This window comes from Trichinella spiralis (genome assembly GCF_000181795.1).
Source record: "Trichinella spiralis strain ISS 195 chromosome Unknown Scfld4, whole genome shotgun sequence".
Lineage (NCBI taxonomy): Eukaryota > Metazoa > Nematoda > Enoplea > Trichinellida > Trichinellidae > Trichinella > Trichinella spiralis.
In genome coordinates this window covers 10,808,528-10,823,588 of record NW_003526943.1, presented here as the reverse complement: position 1 = coordinate 10,823,588, position 15,061 = coordinate 10,808,528, and the positions used below count along the sequence as shown (strand labels likewise).

The window sequence follows — 15,061 nt, the reverse complement described above, 5'->3', positions numbered from 1 at the left end:
AAATAAAGAATAAAACAAAACATAATTGCAATTATCGAATACTGAAGTCAGATATCTTAATATCAGCAAAGTGAACATATGGGAAAAAATGGAATGCAACTGCTGTTCTGTCACAGAATGCAAATTTACATTGCAATTCGCTTTCTAAAGATACTGTTCTGCTTGCTATATATATGCTTTGAATAAACTTATAATACTTCTGACAGCAAATCACACAGATGATGTGATACAGATCCTTTACCACATCGAAATGTTATATGATAAATGTTTGCCGTGCGACTGGCTTCCAAGCGCATCAAGCATCCAATTTGCAGAGCACGGGTGTTGATGATTCCTGCCGCACAAAATACTTCCGGATTTGGATCTACATTCAGAATCTGCATTCCAAAACTAGTAATCTGTAATGCACAGAAAGTCAAATAAAATCGTCAATAATTCGATGGCACATCATCCAAAGCAACATTAAAGAGAATAAAAATACAAGAACTCTACCTTGGTTTGCAATTGTTCGCAGTCCACAGCAAATTTAGCATTACACACTTTCACATACTCTTGAGCTGGCCTGTAATAATAACAAATGAAACAAATAAAAATCGAATACAACCAATTAGTATAATTTGCAAGTCATAAATAATAATTTTTCTAAACAAAAAGCACTAACTGGCTAAGTTGTTTCCATCGCATTACAAATTGCTCATTTGTCATTTCAGTGGGTTGAAAAAATTTCGACAAAAATAACGGCAACTGCAAAAGCACACGACAAGGTCCATTGTCGCGTTTGAAGTTCAAATCCAACACTGGATATGTGTAAAAATCGGACATGCACTCGACGTTAATCAACTGTTGAACCTGAGCACCCGCTTCAACCACTGCACTGACTGGCTTCACTTTTAAGCTGAGCTGTTCGGCGAGATCTCCGGGGCAATTTATCCCAACCGCAAAATCTGTGAACGCAGTTGTGCTCTTGTTGCCGTAAAAAACTGCCATGCGAGCTAAATTCTGACGAAATTCCATCTTCACACCAATCTGAAGTTTAGCATCTTCATACAGTACACCATTTTGCTTCAATAAAAACCTAAAAAAAGAAAACCAATTCAATTAAATCATCAAAAAAATTATCTCAAATACCTTTTCAAATCTTCCTCTTTTCCTCTCAAATAACCACTCACAGCATCATCGTAATTATTACTACTACTGTAAGCAATAGGATCGACATTTTCTGAAAAAATGAGATTCAAATCGTCTTTCTTTGCTGTCTGTATGCCAAGACCAAGCAAATCTGCACTCGCACTGTTGTCGGCCATTTTTATGGAATCATTGCCGAGAAGCTAAACAAATATATATATATATATACATATATACAAGAGCTTTCTTTGCCAATTTCTCTGTGTAACAAAATTCAAATTGTGTAGCACATACGCCGTTTTCTTTCAAAACCGCATGCGGGTAATGTTTCTTTTCTTTTCCAACTCCCCCTTCTTCCAGTACAGGCTGTTTGCCTTTCAATTTAGCCAAAAGGCTTGACTCTTTTTCAGGAAACGGAGGCATCTCTTCCAATACTGTAGCCAAAACGTCCGACGAAGCAATACGACTAATAATAATAATCATAATAAAATACAAATCATCGAATTCTTAATCTCATTTACATTTCTACTCTTCACGAGTGTTTTTCAAAAAACAAACAAACAAACAAAACAGCTCACCTAATTGCTAAATATTCAACAGCACGTTGTTGTAACTCAGTATCAGGATTACAAGCATTCACATCCGCAGCAAATACTTCTTGTATTTGCGACTTAATTTCGGGGAAAAGATTGATAAATTTCACATAAGTAGACAACAATATAATTTTAGTCGACGTACTGCACAAGTGATACTTGCTATGCAATAGACGAAACTGAATAACAGGGCTAAAAATATGTAATATTTATTTATAATGATATTGTAATAGAAAAAAAAGCAAATTGATGATTTGACCTAGACCGAGGATCGCCTGCAATCAAATTTCCAAATTCACCCAATATATAGGCGCCGACTTTGACCATATTTTCATGACAACAGCTTGCTTGCAGTGCTTCGAAGACGGTTTTCGCCGCGTAGCCTTGTACATCTTCCCGGTTCACCACCACTTGAATAACGCGGTACCACACCTCTTCACTGACAAACTCACCAGCTACACGAATCAAATTCAATATAACGTCGACAAACCACGCATAATCGCTGGCATATTTTTCCGCTAGCACAGCCACTTTCAATACCTATAACAAATTATAGCAATATTACTTAATTAATTAATTGTTCATGCCCAACTGTATAATAAGAAAGAGAGCGTTAATTTTACCATTTCTTCACGAATTGAATAATCCGCAGCTTCCAGATATGACAGCATTTCTTCAACAATTTGTGTCGCGTTGCTCTTGTCGCACATTGCATAAAGCAAATCCACAGCTCTTGTTCGAACACTAATATCACGTTCGGCCTGAAATGAAAAACTATTAAAATTAAATTGAAAAAATTAACAAAAAATTAAACTCTACTTTCAACGAATGAATAATAGTATCTAGGTGTTTTTTCACCGCTTCGTGCGAATATTCACTAGTTGCCAGCAAGCACATGCTTTCCAAAGCTAAATACCGAAGGTTGGTTTCTTTGTGGGTCAAAAATTGTCCAAGCTGGTTGCAAGCTCTTATGAGCAACGCCGGATCGTTGTCCATGTGAATGATCAAGCTGATCGCTTCGAAAAGCACACTGTTTTTCGCATTGCTGTGCTGGAGCTTTTTCGACTTTGGCGGTTCTTGGGCTTTGTTCAAAATTGTCTCCAAACATTCCAACAAACGAGCACGTACCGCGTGATCTTCCGGAGGAGGGTAATTTTGCAACAGGCGAAGCAATTTTACCGAAAGCCACGGCGCTGGAACGAAATAATACGTATAATCTTGCAAATCCGTGTAAGCGGCAGTGACAATCTGAAATAAATAAGCATAATAATAATAATAATAATAATATAAACATCAATAAATTATACTCTGCTAAGACGAGCAATTGCCAACGAGACACAGCCTTTAAATTCGGCTGGCCATTTTTTGGACAAAATATCAATCAAACTGCTCGCAGCTGTAACAACCCCAATGTGACTGTCGTTCAACAGATGGACAATGCGGGAAGAGTATTCCAAAACAGAAGCGCAGTCACTGCTGGTTCGTAACAATCTCAACATGCACAAAGCGGCGCTTTGTTTAACAAAATCCACATTTTCTCTGAAACCGACAAGAACAATAATAATATTTTCATATTTTTCATAATATAATCGAAATATTCTTATGTACGGAGAAACTAGCAGTTTCGGGATCTCAGCACCGAACGTTTCACACATTTCTCTAGATCCAATGTTAGAGATGCACTGCAACGCTAAATTGACAAATACAGGATTTCTGGATTGTAAATCGTTCTTGATTGATTGAATTGTTAATCGCATTAATTCACTTGAACAGCTCACCAATACCGATATGAACAAATAACCCTGATGCAGAGAAAAAAATACATATGAATTATAAATATTTTTTATCCATTCAATTCATCAGCCGAATTTACAATTTGCTTTTCGGTGTATTTATTGGACGAAAGAAGATTAACCGCTTCCATATGACCAAAGTCAATGTCGTGGCCAAGCAAAAAAATAAAAAGCAGCTTGCACACATATTTTTTTTTCTGATAACCATCTAAAGCTTTATCTCCTAAAATCAGAAAAAACTTTTTGCTAATTTTTTCAAAATTTTCTAAAATTAATTCCATTTTCCTTACCTTTAAATTTGGATCGGATGTTCGCTAATTCTTTATTGATACGTTTCACTTCTGCTTCTCTACTTTTACCTAAAACGTGTAAAATTATCATTTCTAATCAAATCTTCCAACTGTCGTTCTTTTCAAACTAATTTTATCAATTTATAGATAACAATTTTTTCAACTATAAAACATTTCATAACAATTCACTCTGTACTACTAAAATAAGCATGTTAATTTTTATTTTACTGCCTGTTGTGATTTTTCAAAATCGAAAATCGATAGCACATAATGCTGAACAGCAGCGCTAACAAATATCAATGATAATAATAATGAAAATCCATTTCCACAATAAATATATTTACCATCTTGTTTATTTACAATAAATTCTAATCTTTCATGCATTGCTTTAATTTTTTAACTTTGGCTGATTTAAAATTTCGCAACATATCAAATGTCTGAATTTATATCTATGCACAGGTGTGTGTGTGTGTGTGTACAAATGGTACAATTTCAAAAATGTAACAACTAAAAACCTAGATCTGTTATAAAAGTACAAACATAATTTCCTTTACATCACAAGTAATGGAGAGTTGTACATAAACAAAATTCGCCGATTATCAAATTACGCTCTTAATAATGATCATATAATTTGAAATTTTTCAATAAAAAGCAACAACAGGCATTTTCACATTCAATAAAATGTACGTTCGACAATGATACTAATTTGTAGATTTATTCAAAGTAGCGGCGTTTTTGGAACATAGGCAAACTATTCCAACAAAGCTGAAAGTGCTTTCTCTATGAAACTGCTCATATTAGCAGCGACAAAAATTTGAGCCTCCAACAGTGCTGCGCAAAACTGCTCGGATGTGATGAAACATAAATACAGACAACCAATACAGATTCACAGTGAAATGCTAAAGGTGATAAACTTCACAAGAATTAAATGCATTTTTATAAATTCTGATTTAAAAGATGATAACAACAACAATCATCAACGGAACACTTAAAATAAATTTCTATGTCGGTAAATGCCAAACAGAACAGCAAACAAAGATTGAAATATATATGTTACGCTTAATGTTGAAAATTGCCTATTATTGATAATAGGCAAAACGCTTGCCTATTATCAATAATAGGCAATAAGCATTTGCCTAATATTGAAAAAATGGCTTACAAGTCACGCTGTATGTTGGTGGACATTTCCTGCAGTTAAGTACTAAGGGTCATTGCACAGTTTGCAAAAAAAAACTGCAGAAATCAGTGTGTTCAGTGTAGCAAACGGTTTCACCAGATAGGTTTCCCAATATATCATCAGCAGCTTAATATCATGATAGTAGTGTGAAACGGTTGCTGCCAATATGTTTAATACTCAACAGTGATGAATTGTAGAAATAAACACCGTATACTGCTTTCATGAGGGCACTGCAGTGTACAATATTCCCAAATGGGTACACGAGAAAAAAGAAAACGCTTGCCTATTATCAATAATAGGCAATTTTCAACATCATGCGTAACATATAAATGCATTACGAATAATTTTTTTGGATAGCGTCAAGAGAGAATTACATTTTTTAATTAAATTTATTTTAAATTTAGCATACGCATTTGTATAAGTAAAACCATTCAATACACCCCACAGCACAATGTTCAATATCATAAATCAAGCAACTGCACATTTTTACTCAATAGCGGCAGCAGTATATGCTCTATTCATATAATAAGAAAGAACTTACAGTTTCGAATATCAGAAATAAACACTGCAAGACCACGCATTCCATCTTTTACCGTGGGCATGCTAACAAGCTGACAAAACGTTAAAACTACTTTTACACCAGCAACATTAATACAGTAGGACTTACTACAGTCATTTGAAAATCAAGATATGTTTATATATCATAACTTGCCATCGCAGTGTAATTTAAACATACGTATTTATCATAAATGCTTTTACGATAAATAATGAGCAGTAAAGAATAAATCGCATAAGTTCTAAAAAGTGCTTTACTCATTAGTGGTTAGCAGCAATAAAGCAAGAAGTGAAACATGTGAAAAAATTATTTCCATATTAACAATGTATCACATTTTTAATACTCAATGTAGAAAAAATTCACTTAATGCACTGCACAAAAATGAAGGGAATCTATCGTATCAATAAAATAATCAAAAACAACACTGCTATAGACAAAAAAAGAAATCCAACAGCTGTAAAATTTCGCTTTTACAAACGTAATAATTTCACTTTCTGCTTTTTCATTATCACAAGCAATAATTAGTCATGGTTCAGTTTTTTCATTGCAATTATAGAAAAATACCACCTGATGTTGAATCTCAGTTACTACGTTATAGACTTATTCACATTAACTGTCATATTACAAAAATGGATAAACACAATTTTTACAATCGTTGAACTGATATTAAAAAGTCATCCAAAATCTTTAATGCTTACAAGTCAACTTGCAAATACAATGAACAGTTTGAGCAAGATTTAAGTACAGAATCGCAAGCAAAAGTAACGTCTGAATCAGTTATTCTGAAAATACCTCCACAACGACAATTAATTACCAGCGAATTGCTTCTCCATTCATTAGTGAAATCTGAGATAGAAATCTGGGCAAACAAACATACACTATCATCCCGAAGCTGATTTTCACGCAACCAACAATTGTATCGCCTTCTACTTGTGTCATTTCTTAATATATTCCATGCTTGCAAAACACGCGAATATTTCTCATAACAATAATTTTTTTCACATTTGTCGGGATGGAACTGAAACAATAAGCACTGATAGGCAGCCTTCAGTTCTTCAAACGTTGCATCTTCAGAACAATTCAGAATATCATAAAATGTTATCATATCATATCAGATGATAATGAAGATACCTAAATATAACACATTACTTCAGAAACAATAAAAAAATTCAACTTTACAGCAAACAACGTTTTCCACATATTCAACAATATTATTTATTACTTAACACATTACTTGAAAAATTCATTATTTCATAATTAAAGTAATTTTAATAACATGAAAAACATTTTAAAAAAATAAATATATAATTGACTTATAATATAAAAGTAAGTGACAGTTCAAAAGGTAGTAATAGTAAGGTAAATAACAAAAAATCTAATTAAACAAACAAGTGAACTTTGTTTTCCTCAATCTAAACCAAACGAAGTTACAGTAATAAAAGAAAAACTAAGTATTAAAAAATAATAATGTCAATAATTTAATAATATTAAAAGTAAACATTGAATATTATACAAAATACCACATTAACTACCATACTAATTTTACATTTGATTGTTCCAGTTATTTTTGTATGATTTAAATGGTCTCATCTTATTTGGCCCAATAGATGCACGCCTCATCGAAATTTTATTGGTTTTAATAAATTTCGGTTTAGTCTCATACCCGCCATCAAAGGCATGCCGCTCAAAATTTGATTGGCTTTTAATTTTATTGGTTTTCAAGCCAATGAGCGCAACTAAATTTTAGTGGTGGTCGTTGTGGTGAATTTTATTTGTTTTCGCAAACCTAAATTTTATTGGTTGTCGTTGTAGTGCGTTCTATTTGTCGAATTTCGGTTTCTTTTCAATGGTCAGTTTTCTGATATTCAAAGCTTAACTTTTTTTATTCCACATATATTAGTAGTAGCATTAAGTAAAATTAAAAGTTGACTATCATTTCAAAATTATAATCTTAAAAGCAAATTTTCTTCCGATTACATTTTTGTGTATATGCTGATCACACCATAGAAATTTGCTTATCTTTAAGGTATGCTAACTCAGTTTATTGCTTGTGTACTATACAGCATTTTATAGAACTTGTTCAAAAGTTTCCTTTCCAAGTTGTGAATTAGATAATTATAATTTTCAGTGGTGAAAATTTATTCAGTGGTAAAAACTATAAAACTATATAGAAGACAATACAATACAATACAATACAACATTATAATACAACACAATACAAGACATTGCAATATGATATACTATAATACAAACAAGAATAAACACTACGAAGAATAAGAAAATATAAAATAAAGGTGCAGGGAAGGTGGCACTCAGAAGTTAATCGGCTCAGGGACATCATACGCAACAGCTTTTAAGAACTGCTCCATTGTACGCGTTCCGCCATCATATTCAGCAGTCAACGCTGTTATGCGTAGCTGCACCTCTTCATATTTATTGTTCTTTATTCGTAAATCGTTGGCGGTAACGCGTCCTGACGTCACCTGCTGAATCAACGTTTCCGTTGATCCTTGCTCATCAATCAGCAATTGGAGCAGTTCATAAAAGCTGAGGTGATGTTTCCCCGCTTGCCGGTTCATTTTCAAGTGCCAGCCTTCTAAGTGATTATTTGTTCGTGTCTGTACATTATATACATTCCATAACGGCAGCCTGTTGGGGGTCATCCATTCTCTTCGGAAGTAATCAAACAAGGCTGCTATTAGACCCGTAACATTTCTGCCAAGCAGATCCACGGCAGCAGGTACCTCAGGAAGTGGCAAAAATGCTGTTGGCATCAGCATTTTGATCTTCTTTTTTGTTTCCGCTTCGTGAAGGTACCTGGTTCGCAATCCAAGCTCTGCCACTTTCCGCAGAACTGCTTGGCAGAAGTGAAAATAGCAGCCTTGTATTTGAACGCCAGGGAACGATGCCTGCACCGCAGGGATAAGGGCAGTTTCGAAATCGCAAATCACAGTTTGCGGCTGAAGGACAACCCCTAACGCTGCCACTTTCACTGTTAAAGTATCAAAAATTTCACAATAACAAATTACGTCTTTTCTAACAGATAAACTATATACAAGAGGAATTAATTTTGATTCTTTAAATACATGAATGGTGAACAGTTGCTGGTACCATTCAGGAACAATTTTAAATGTTCCATCCATGCATCAGACAGAATGTACAGCCAATTCCCTCAAATTTTCTGGATTCTCAAATTTCTCAAAAAATTCAGCTGCTGGCAATCGAGGAAGGCGTTTGGTCCGTCTTCTGTACATTTCTGCCTTCACCTTTTTGTTGATTCGCAAGTCATTAACACTTTCCAAGTTGGTCGATGCTTCGATGATACATTCTTCACCATATATTTGCGGCACCTGTTTTGTTTCTTCGGCTGCGCGGCGTTTAATGTGTTTCTCTTTTCAATTTTACATCATACGGAATCGTCGGCGGTATATGTATCTGCACGAGGTGCAGATCTCAAAACCACTTGGTTCCAGAGAATTTCCAGTGTCTTCCAGATATGACACTCCAAAACCTGAGTGCGATGCTTGACGGGTATAACGCTGTTGACCGTTGCATCACTGCTTGCCCATTTGCTCAGCAATTCTTGCATTCGGAGAATTAATTCACCGGGTCTTGCAAGGAATTGCACTAGATAACCCAGTCATCTTCGTAATTGTTTTGAACAATCTCTGAAGCAGCTCGTGGAGCTAGCTGTTGATGGCGTCGCACGTGAACCCTAACAGTGCTAAACAACAGGGAAGTAGAGCATGTGAGACCAAAGCACACTCTTGTCGATCGGAACAGGTGATGACCTTGTCTCCTTCATTTTCCTCCAAAAAAACCGGCAGGCGTCCCTATCGTCTTCCTTGAAGCGGAACTGAAGGTACATTTTCTCGACGTCTGCCTGAAGCCAACACAAAAACGGAGCAGTATCGCCAGAAGATCCTTCAAATGCTTGTTCAGTGAAGTGGAACCGTCAAAAACCACGCAACACTTCTTCAGTTGACCCTCACACCTTAATAAACCGCGTGATGCCACGTCTGCCTTGATGGTCAATTCTCAGGCACCTCTTCCGCCCAACCGTTCTCCAAATACGACCGCATCACCTCTGTATAATCCCTTCTTTTCTCAGGGCAGTACCTCCAGAGGTGTTCCAATACCATGAGGCGCTGACATGCTTGCTCGTAGTTGTCGGGGAAGTTAGGATACCCCGGTTTCCAGGGGAGCTTCACTTCATAACTTCCCCGTCGAATGTCAACTCCTCAAACTGTGAAAGTAACACGTCGTCGGATGCGCTGGCGATCTCCTCCAGCATGATGACCAAGGACACGATATCAAAAAAAAACGATGGAATCTCGCCTCTGACTGCTCGTGAACAACTCTTTCCTAGTGATACAATCGCATTAAATTGTTACGCCAACTTGCCAATTTTCAAATTTAATCACTTCTGCAACGTAACTCATTCGACAGCTTGATCATAAATTTACCAAGAAAAAGTACTATGCGCGAGAGTCCCTAATGAAAGGGAGAATTTTACACGACCAACGTGATTATGAAATTAAACGTTGACCATAAAAAATAAAAACCCACAAATATTTCAATATATCATTTAAAAACAATTTCTTTCACACTTCATGATTTCCATAACATCAGTGGTTTATATATTTATACATGTTTTACTATCTAACTTCAATATACTCAACTCTATAAAGAAAATTAGTTAAAAATTCTCAAATTTTGAAATCAGTTAATGCATTTACCTCAATTTGCTGAAATGACTAAAACTAAAAAAAGAAAATACTTATAATATTAAAAAATTAAAATACCAGCGCTCTGGCAAACCAGCAATTAACAATTCATCTGCATCGCACAGCTAAGCCAAGTCCATCACAACAAACCCAACGAACATAAACCCTCTGACGTCACTGCCAACATTTTCACAGTAGGGAAACAGTAACTTGTGAAAAGCAAGTTTTAATTTGTTTTTAGCGTTATTCACAGTAATGAAATATAATAAACTATGTTATGAATAGCATTTATGCATATTAAAAAAGTGAATTTGAAATTCACTAATTAGATCCGCTGTGAAAATTTATAAAACATAGCTAAATAATTTTATTATGACGAGCCAATTATACAGTTGCCAACACAACTATAGTAAGAAAATTAGCACCACCGAAAAGTAAGTCTTTATTTTATTTTACATCATTAATTTTGTTTTGAATTAAATAATGCAATAAAACTTCATTTAAATGTGTGCAAAGTATAGTATGAAAATATGAACATGAAATTCATTACAGACTGTTAGCATTGATATGCCCTTTCACGTAACTTTTTGATATTTTTTATATTTGCGTATTTTTGTTTTTCAATTTTGACAGAATTTTTCTGCAATGCAATGTCATATTTATAGTGCTGTATTTAAGTACAGATTATTTTAAACTGTTATGTCCTTTACTATTTAAAGGACAAGAGCGTAAGCTCAGTTTTTTATTTTTGAGAAAAAAATGAAGTGAATATAATTTTATTAAAAGTTAGTTAATTTTTTTAATTTTCATTTATGAAAAATGCATTTAAATGCTTATGATTTTGTTTATTATAACGTGAATTATTATTTTATTTTTTATTTGATAAGTTTGTTGAACTTTTCCACTTTGCATATTTGTATTATTTATCTTTTAGGCATTTGATTTTTGTTACATTGAAATGGACAATGATTTGCAGTGTTTCGACCCTATTCATTTGGAGGAGGAAGTATGTAAAGGAACAAAATGAATGAATTTCTTGAGCGCAAAATAAAATTTCTAAAAAAAAATAATATTCAAATTGAAACTTGTGTTAAATGTGACGACGGAATTAGCGTTGATTTTAACGCTTATTATAATAAATAAAACAATTTGTAATTTATATTTTTGAAAAGTTTGTGTTTTATTGCTTTAAGTAGTGTTACTTTTATTGTTCTGATTAGTTATTTTATAATTATTACAGTTTATCTGTTTGATGATGCGATTGAGCAACTGAATTTCTTTGTAGACTGAAGATAGGGGAGAAAAAATTGAATTTCTTGAAGACGTGAATGGGGATGACGTGGTAATGAATTTAATCTAATTTGATTTATATTTCAAGTGCATTTATTTTCGCATTTAAATTAATATTGATATTTGTGATAATTTTAGGATGAAAATGTAGCAGACAGTTGTAAATCTCAAGCACAGGTAGAAGATGCGGCAAGCACGAAGAAAACACTAGTGGTAAACATGATGTGAAATATTTTTTTATCATAGCAGTATTTGTATTAATTAACACTTTAAGTTGATAAACTAGAAATGTAGCCAGTTTAATATTTTATACTGAAGCAAAAATAACATTAAAGTATGACTTCTGAAATTTGTAACATTGAAAAATTTGATCCACTATTTATTTTGGGTAATTGCTTGTGTTATTTCTCTTTGTCCTTGTTTATTATACGTGTAATGATTAATTTGAACATTAACAAATTTGATAAATTTATAATTGCAGATGAATAAGAAGTATTTATAAGTTTTCTAGTTTAAATGCAGCCGATTTTATTAATCACATAGTCGATTTGTCATTCTAGTATTATAGGATAATTTATAACTGTATATGAATAAAATTTATTTTTGGAGGTTTTAAAATATGAATTTTACATTTTGATAATTTATTTATTTAATTTTTTTATTGAGTTTACTATTTTGTGTACTTCTAGTCCCCTAGTTGTACAGCACTTTTGAATTTAAATTGAATTCATTAATTCATTAACAAAAAAATCTAAAATATTTCAAAACTATTAATGATGTGATGACAGTAATTGTATTTAATAATATATTTTGAAGAGCAGAATGTTTTTGTTTTATTTAGATTGAAAGTTGCGATTTATCGACTGCCGTGAATGCTTTTCTCGACTGCATCATAATCAAAGCGGATCACCCTGACTGCTTTTTTATTCGTTTAGAGCACCAAGATACGAAAAGCATGATATCAGAAATTAGGTGAAATTTTGTTTTTTAATTTTAATAGTGCTATATGAATTATGATGGAATTATATTGTTATTTTAGAGCTGAATTGGAGGAGATGACAAGAAATAAGGAAAGTATTGTAGCAAGTCCAACAGTTGGCCAATACTGCATTGCTGAAAATGAAGCTGGCTATCAGCGTGCGAAAGTTTTGAAACTTCAACACATCAATGGTAGTTTTATAATTGATAAAGAATTATATATTTTTGTTTTTTTTAAATATTAGCTGAAATGACCGCAGTTGCATGTTTTAGCATGGCTGTATAGTTTCAATATATTTCTTTGCTTTCTCATTTTGTTTCTCCAACTGTTTAAAAAATCCATTTAAATATTTCATTAAATTTATTATCGTATTGCAATTTTTTATTTTTCAGATATTGCATATGCTCAAATGCTTTACGTTGATTTGGGCAAGGTGGAATGGGTAAATTACAACTCATTAGTGACTCTACCAAATGCATTTTATGGCATACCTTCTGTGGCCATACGTTGTATGCTTTATGGAGTAATTTTTTGTGCTAATATAGAAGTGTTGTTTGTGAGAGAAAAGTTTTCATTTGAACCACCTTAGGTAAAACCCAAAGGAACAGATTGGTCTGAATCGGCTATGGAATGCTTTTCTAATTTTACTGCTGAAAACTCTGGCAAAAAATATCTAATTCGACCTAGAGAAGTTGTTCATTTGAACGGCAATTTAATTACTAAGGTGAAAATATAAAATTGTAAATTTATATCCGTATATCACGTTATTTATTTATTTATTGTAGGTTGATTTATATCGTAGGAATTTGAACGAGAAAGAGTCTGTGGGTGATTGTTTACTTCAGTTGGATGATGTGGAGATTGGTGATCGTGCAGCTGATTTCTCAGATCGTATTATTGAAGAAGAATTAGAGGTTGGTTTAAATTTTAGACCGTTATTAAAAATTAATAAGTTTAGAAAATTGTAATCAACGTGCATTTTTATTTATATATTTAGAACATTTCTCCTCCAATTCCAGTTGAAAATAAGGAAAACTGTCAGTCGCTAAACACTCCCGTTTTCAGCAACTTAAAAAGTTTGTTTTATTTAAACATTTAATTTTACTGAATTTTGCCATACATAAAATTTCAGTTGATTATCATTTTTTTCTTCCAACCGTTTCAACAACTGCTATAACTTTGAGCAACAGTGATCTTAAACCGAACGAAAATGACTTCTCTTCAATGAACCTGTCTGTTTCTCGTGTATCACACTCAGGATGTGCTTATATAAGGTGGCTTGACGCTCAACATGGTGCAGTTGATTTGAATACGATTGAAATTCGATTGGAAGAAATTTACCGTAATGTTAATAATCGACACCCTGTTCCACAGAAGGAAATTACTTGCAATTTAAATGGAAAGCAAAACGAAGTTCTATATTGTGTAGTAGGAATTGGAGAAGGGGAAAACACTATTTACATGCGCTGCTTAATCATGTCCATCGCTTCGTTGGCACTTCAATATACGCTCCAGAGAAAGCCCATGTTCGTTGCTGACAATGTGATAATTTATTTGGTCGATCATGGTGCTAGCATAAGGGCACGTGTTAATGAACTTTATCTGTTAGAAAAAAGGTAAGTTTTTGTTGAATACAGGTATATATATATGTTTTTTAATTATATTAATTTTGCCGTAAATTTAGTTTATACAACATACCGTTTTGCGTATATGAATACAGTTGGGTTGATGTACTCTGTCAATCTGAAAGGGACTTTAGCAAATGCTGCTCTGAAAGTGCTTTGAAAAATTATCGTCATTTAAAAATGCAAAAAAAGCATTTTGATAAGCAAAGTGTCATAACGTAATTTTTTTTTAATCAAATTTCTTTGAGTAATAATTATTGCATAAAGTAAATGTTTTAGCGATAGCTCCATTGTCGATACATCGGCTGCTTAGACATTATTTTGTCCGTAGGTAAAAATTACTTTATAATAATAAATAAAAGTATTATAATCGAATGCATTTTTATAGTTGATTTGGAACATTTCGACAGTGAATCTTGAGGTGTGAATTTACTGAGTCTTGACTTATTGAAGAAGAAGAAGACACTTTACTCACATAAAGTTGCAAATAGAACACAATGAAATATTAAATTGTCAAATTCTTTTCTTTTTTTGAATTTTTAATGAACATTTTTAGAGAACAAATGCTTGCTGCTTCAGCGTCAGTTTTTACAACAAAACGATTTGAGATCATTTTCATTTCGATAAATCTCCATGCATGGCAATATTTATTCCTTTTAGTTGACATATCGAAAAACAGATTTGAAAAAAAAAAGATCCTCAAAAGTCATGCATTAAGTAAATGAAGGATACATTTCATCTTTGTATGTTCTAGAACTTTTTTTTAAATAATAAATAAACTATCGCATGCATAAGAAGATTTCATCGAAAAGTTGAACTGAGCTGCAGCATTTGCTTATTCAGTTTGCTCTAATGAACAACGTACAGTAGTAGTAGTTTGTTTTGTTTTTTTTTGATAAACTACTA

At 33.1% G+C, this 15,061-nt stretch overlaps 4 protein-coding genes across 4 annotated transcripts; 2 read left to right on the top strand and 2 right to left on the bottom strand.

Moving 5' to 3' along the window:
• Positions 1-188: 188 nt before the first annotated feature.
• On the bottom strand, positions 189-5,580 carry Tsp_06362 (AP-2 complex subunit alpha-2). Its single transcript, XM_003378414.1, has 13 exons — positions 5,520-5,580; positions 3,802-3,870; positions 3,592-3,734; positions 3,026-3,520; positions 2,577-2,966; positions 2,342-2,479; positions 1,978-2,258; positions 1,704-1,910; positions 1,420-1,591; positions 1,129-1,328; positions 662-1,075; positions 493-562; positions 189-398 (listed from the first exon to the last, which is right to left on the bottom strand). Exons 1-13 carry the CDS (start codon positions 5,578-5,580, stop codon positions 189-191), a joined length of 2,850 nt encoding a protein of 949 aa, XP_003378462.1.
• A 2,266-nt stretch (positions 5,581-7,846) lies between these two features.
• Tsp_06363 (conserved hypothetical protein) lies at positions 7,847-9,178 on the bottom strand. Its single transcript, XM_003378413.1, has 2 exons — positions 9,141-9,178; positions 7,847-8,582 (listed from the first exon to the last, which is right to left on the bottom strand). Exons 1-2 carry the CDS (start codon positions 9,176-9,178, stop codon positions 7,847-7,849), a joined length of 774 nt encoding a protein of 257 aa, XP_003378461.1.
• Positions 9,179-9,561: 383 nt separating this feature from the next.
• On the top strand, positions 9,562-9,988 carry Tsp_06364 (conserved hypothetical protein). Its single transcript, XM_003378412.1, has 2 exons — positions 9,562-9,623; positions 9,646-9,988. Exons 1-2 carry the CDS (start codon positions 9,562-9,564, stop codon positions 9,986-9,988), a joined length of 405 nt encoding a protein of 134 aa, XP_003378460.1.
• Positions 9,989-10,828: 840 nt separating this feature from the next.
• Positions 10,829-14,468, top strand: Tsp_06365 (putative tudor domain protein). Its single transcript, XM_003378411.1, has 12 exons — positions 10,829-10,840; positions 11,196-11,267; positions 11,690-11,764; positions 12,393-12,523; positions 12,591-12,721; positions 12,923-13,053; positions 13,120-13,254; positions 13,316-13,444; positions 13,528-13,606; positions 13,663-14,146; positions 14,215-14,373; positions 14,435-14,468. The coding sequence occupies exons 1-12, from the start codon at positions 10,829-10,831 to the stop codon at positions 14,466-14,468; spliced, it is 1,572 nt and encodes a 523-aa protein (XP_003378459.1).
• Positions 14,469-15,061: the final 593 nt, after the last annotated feature.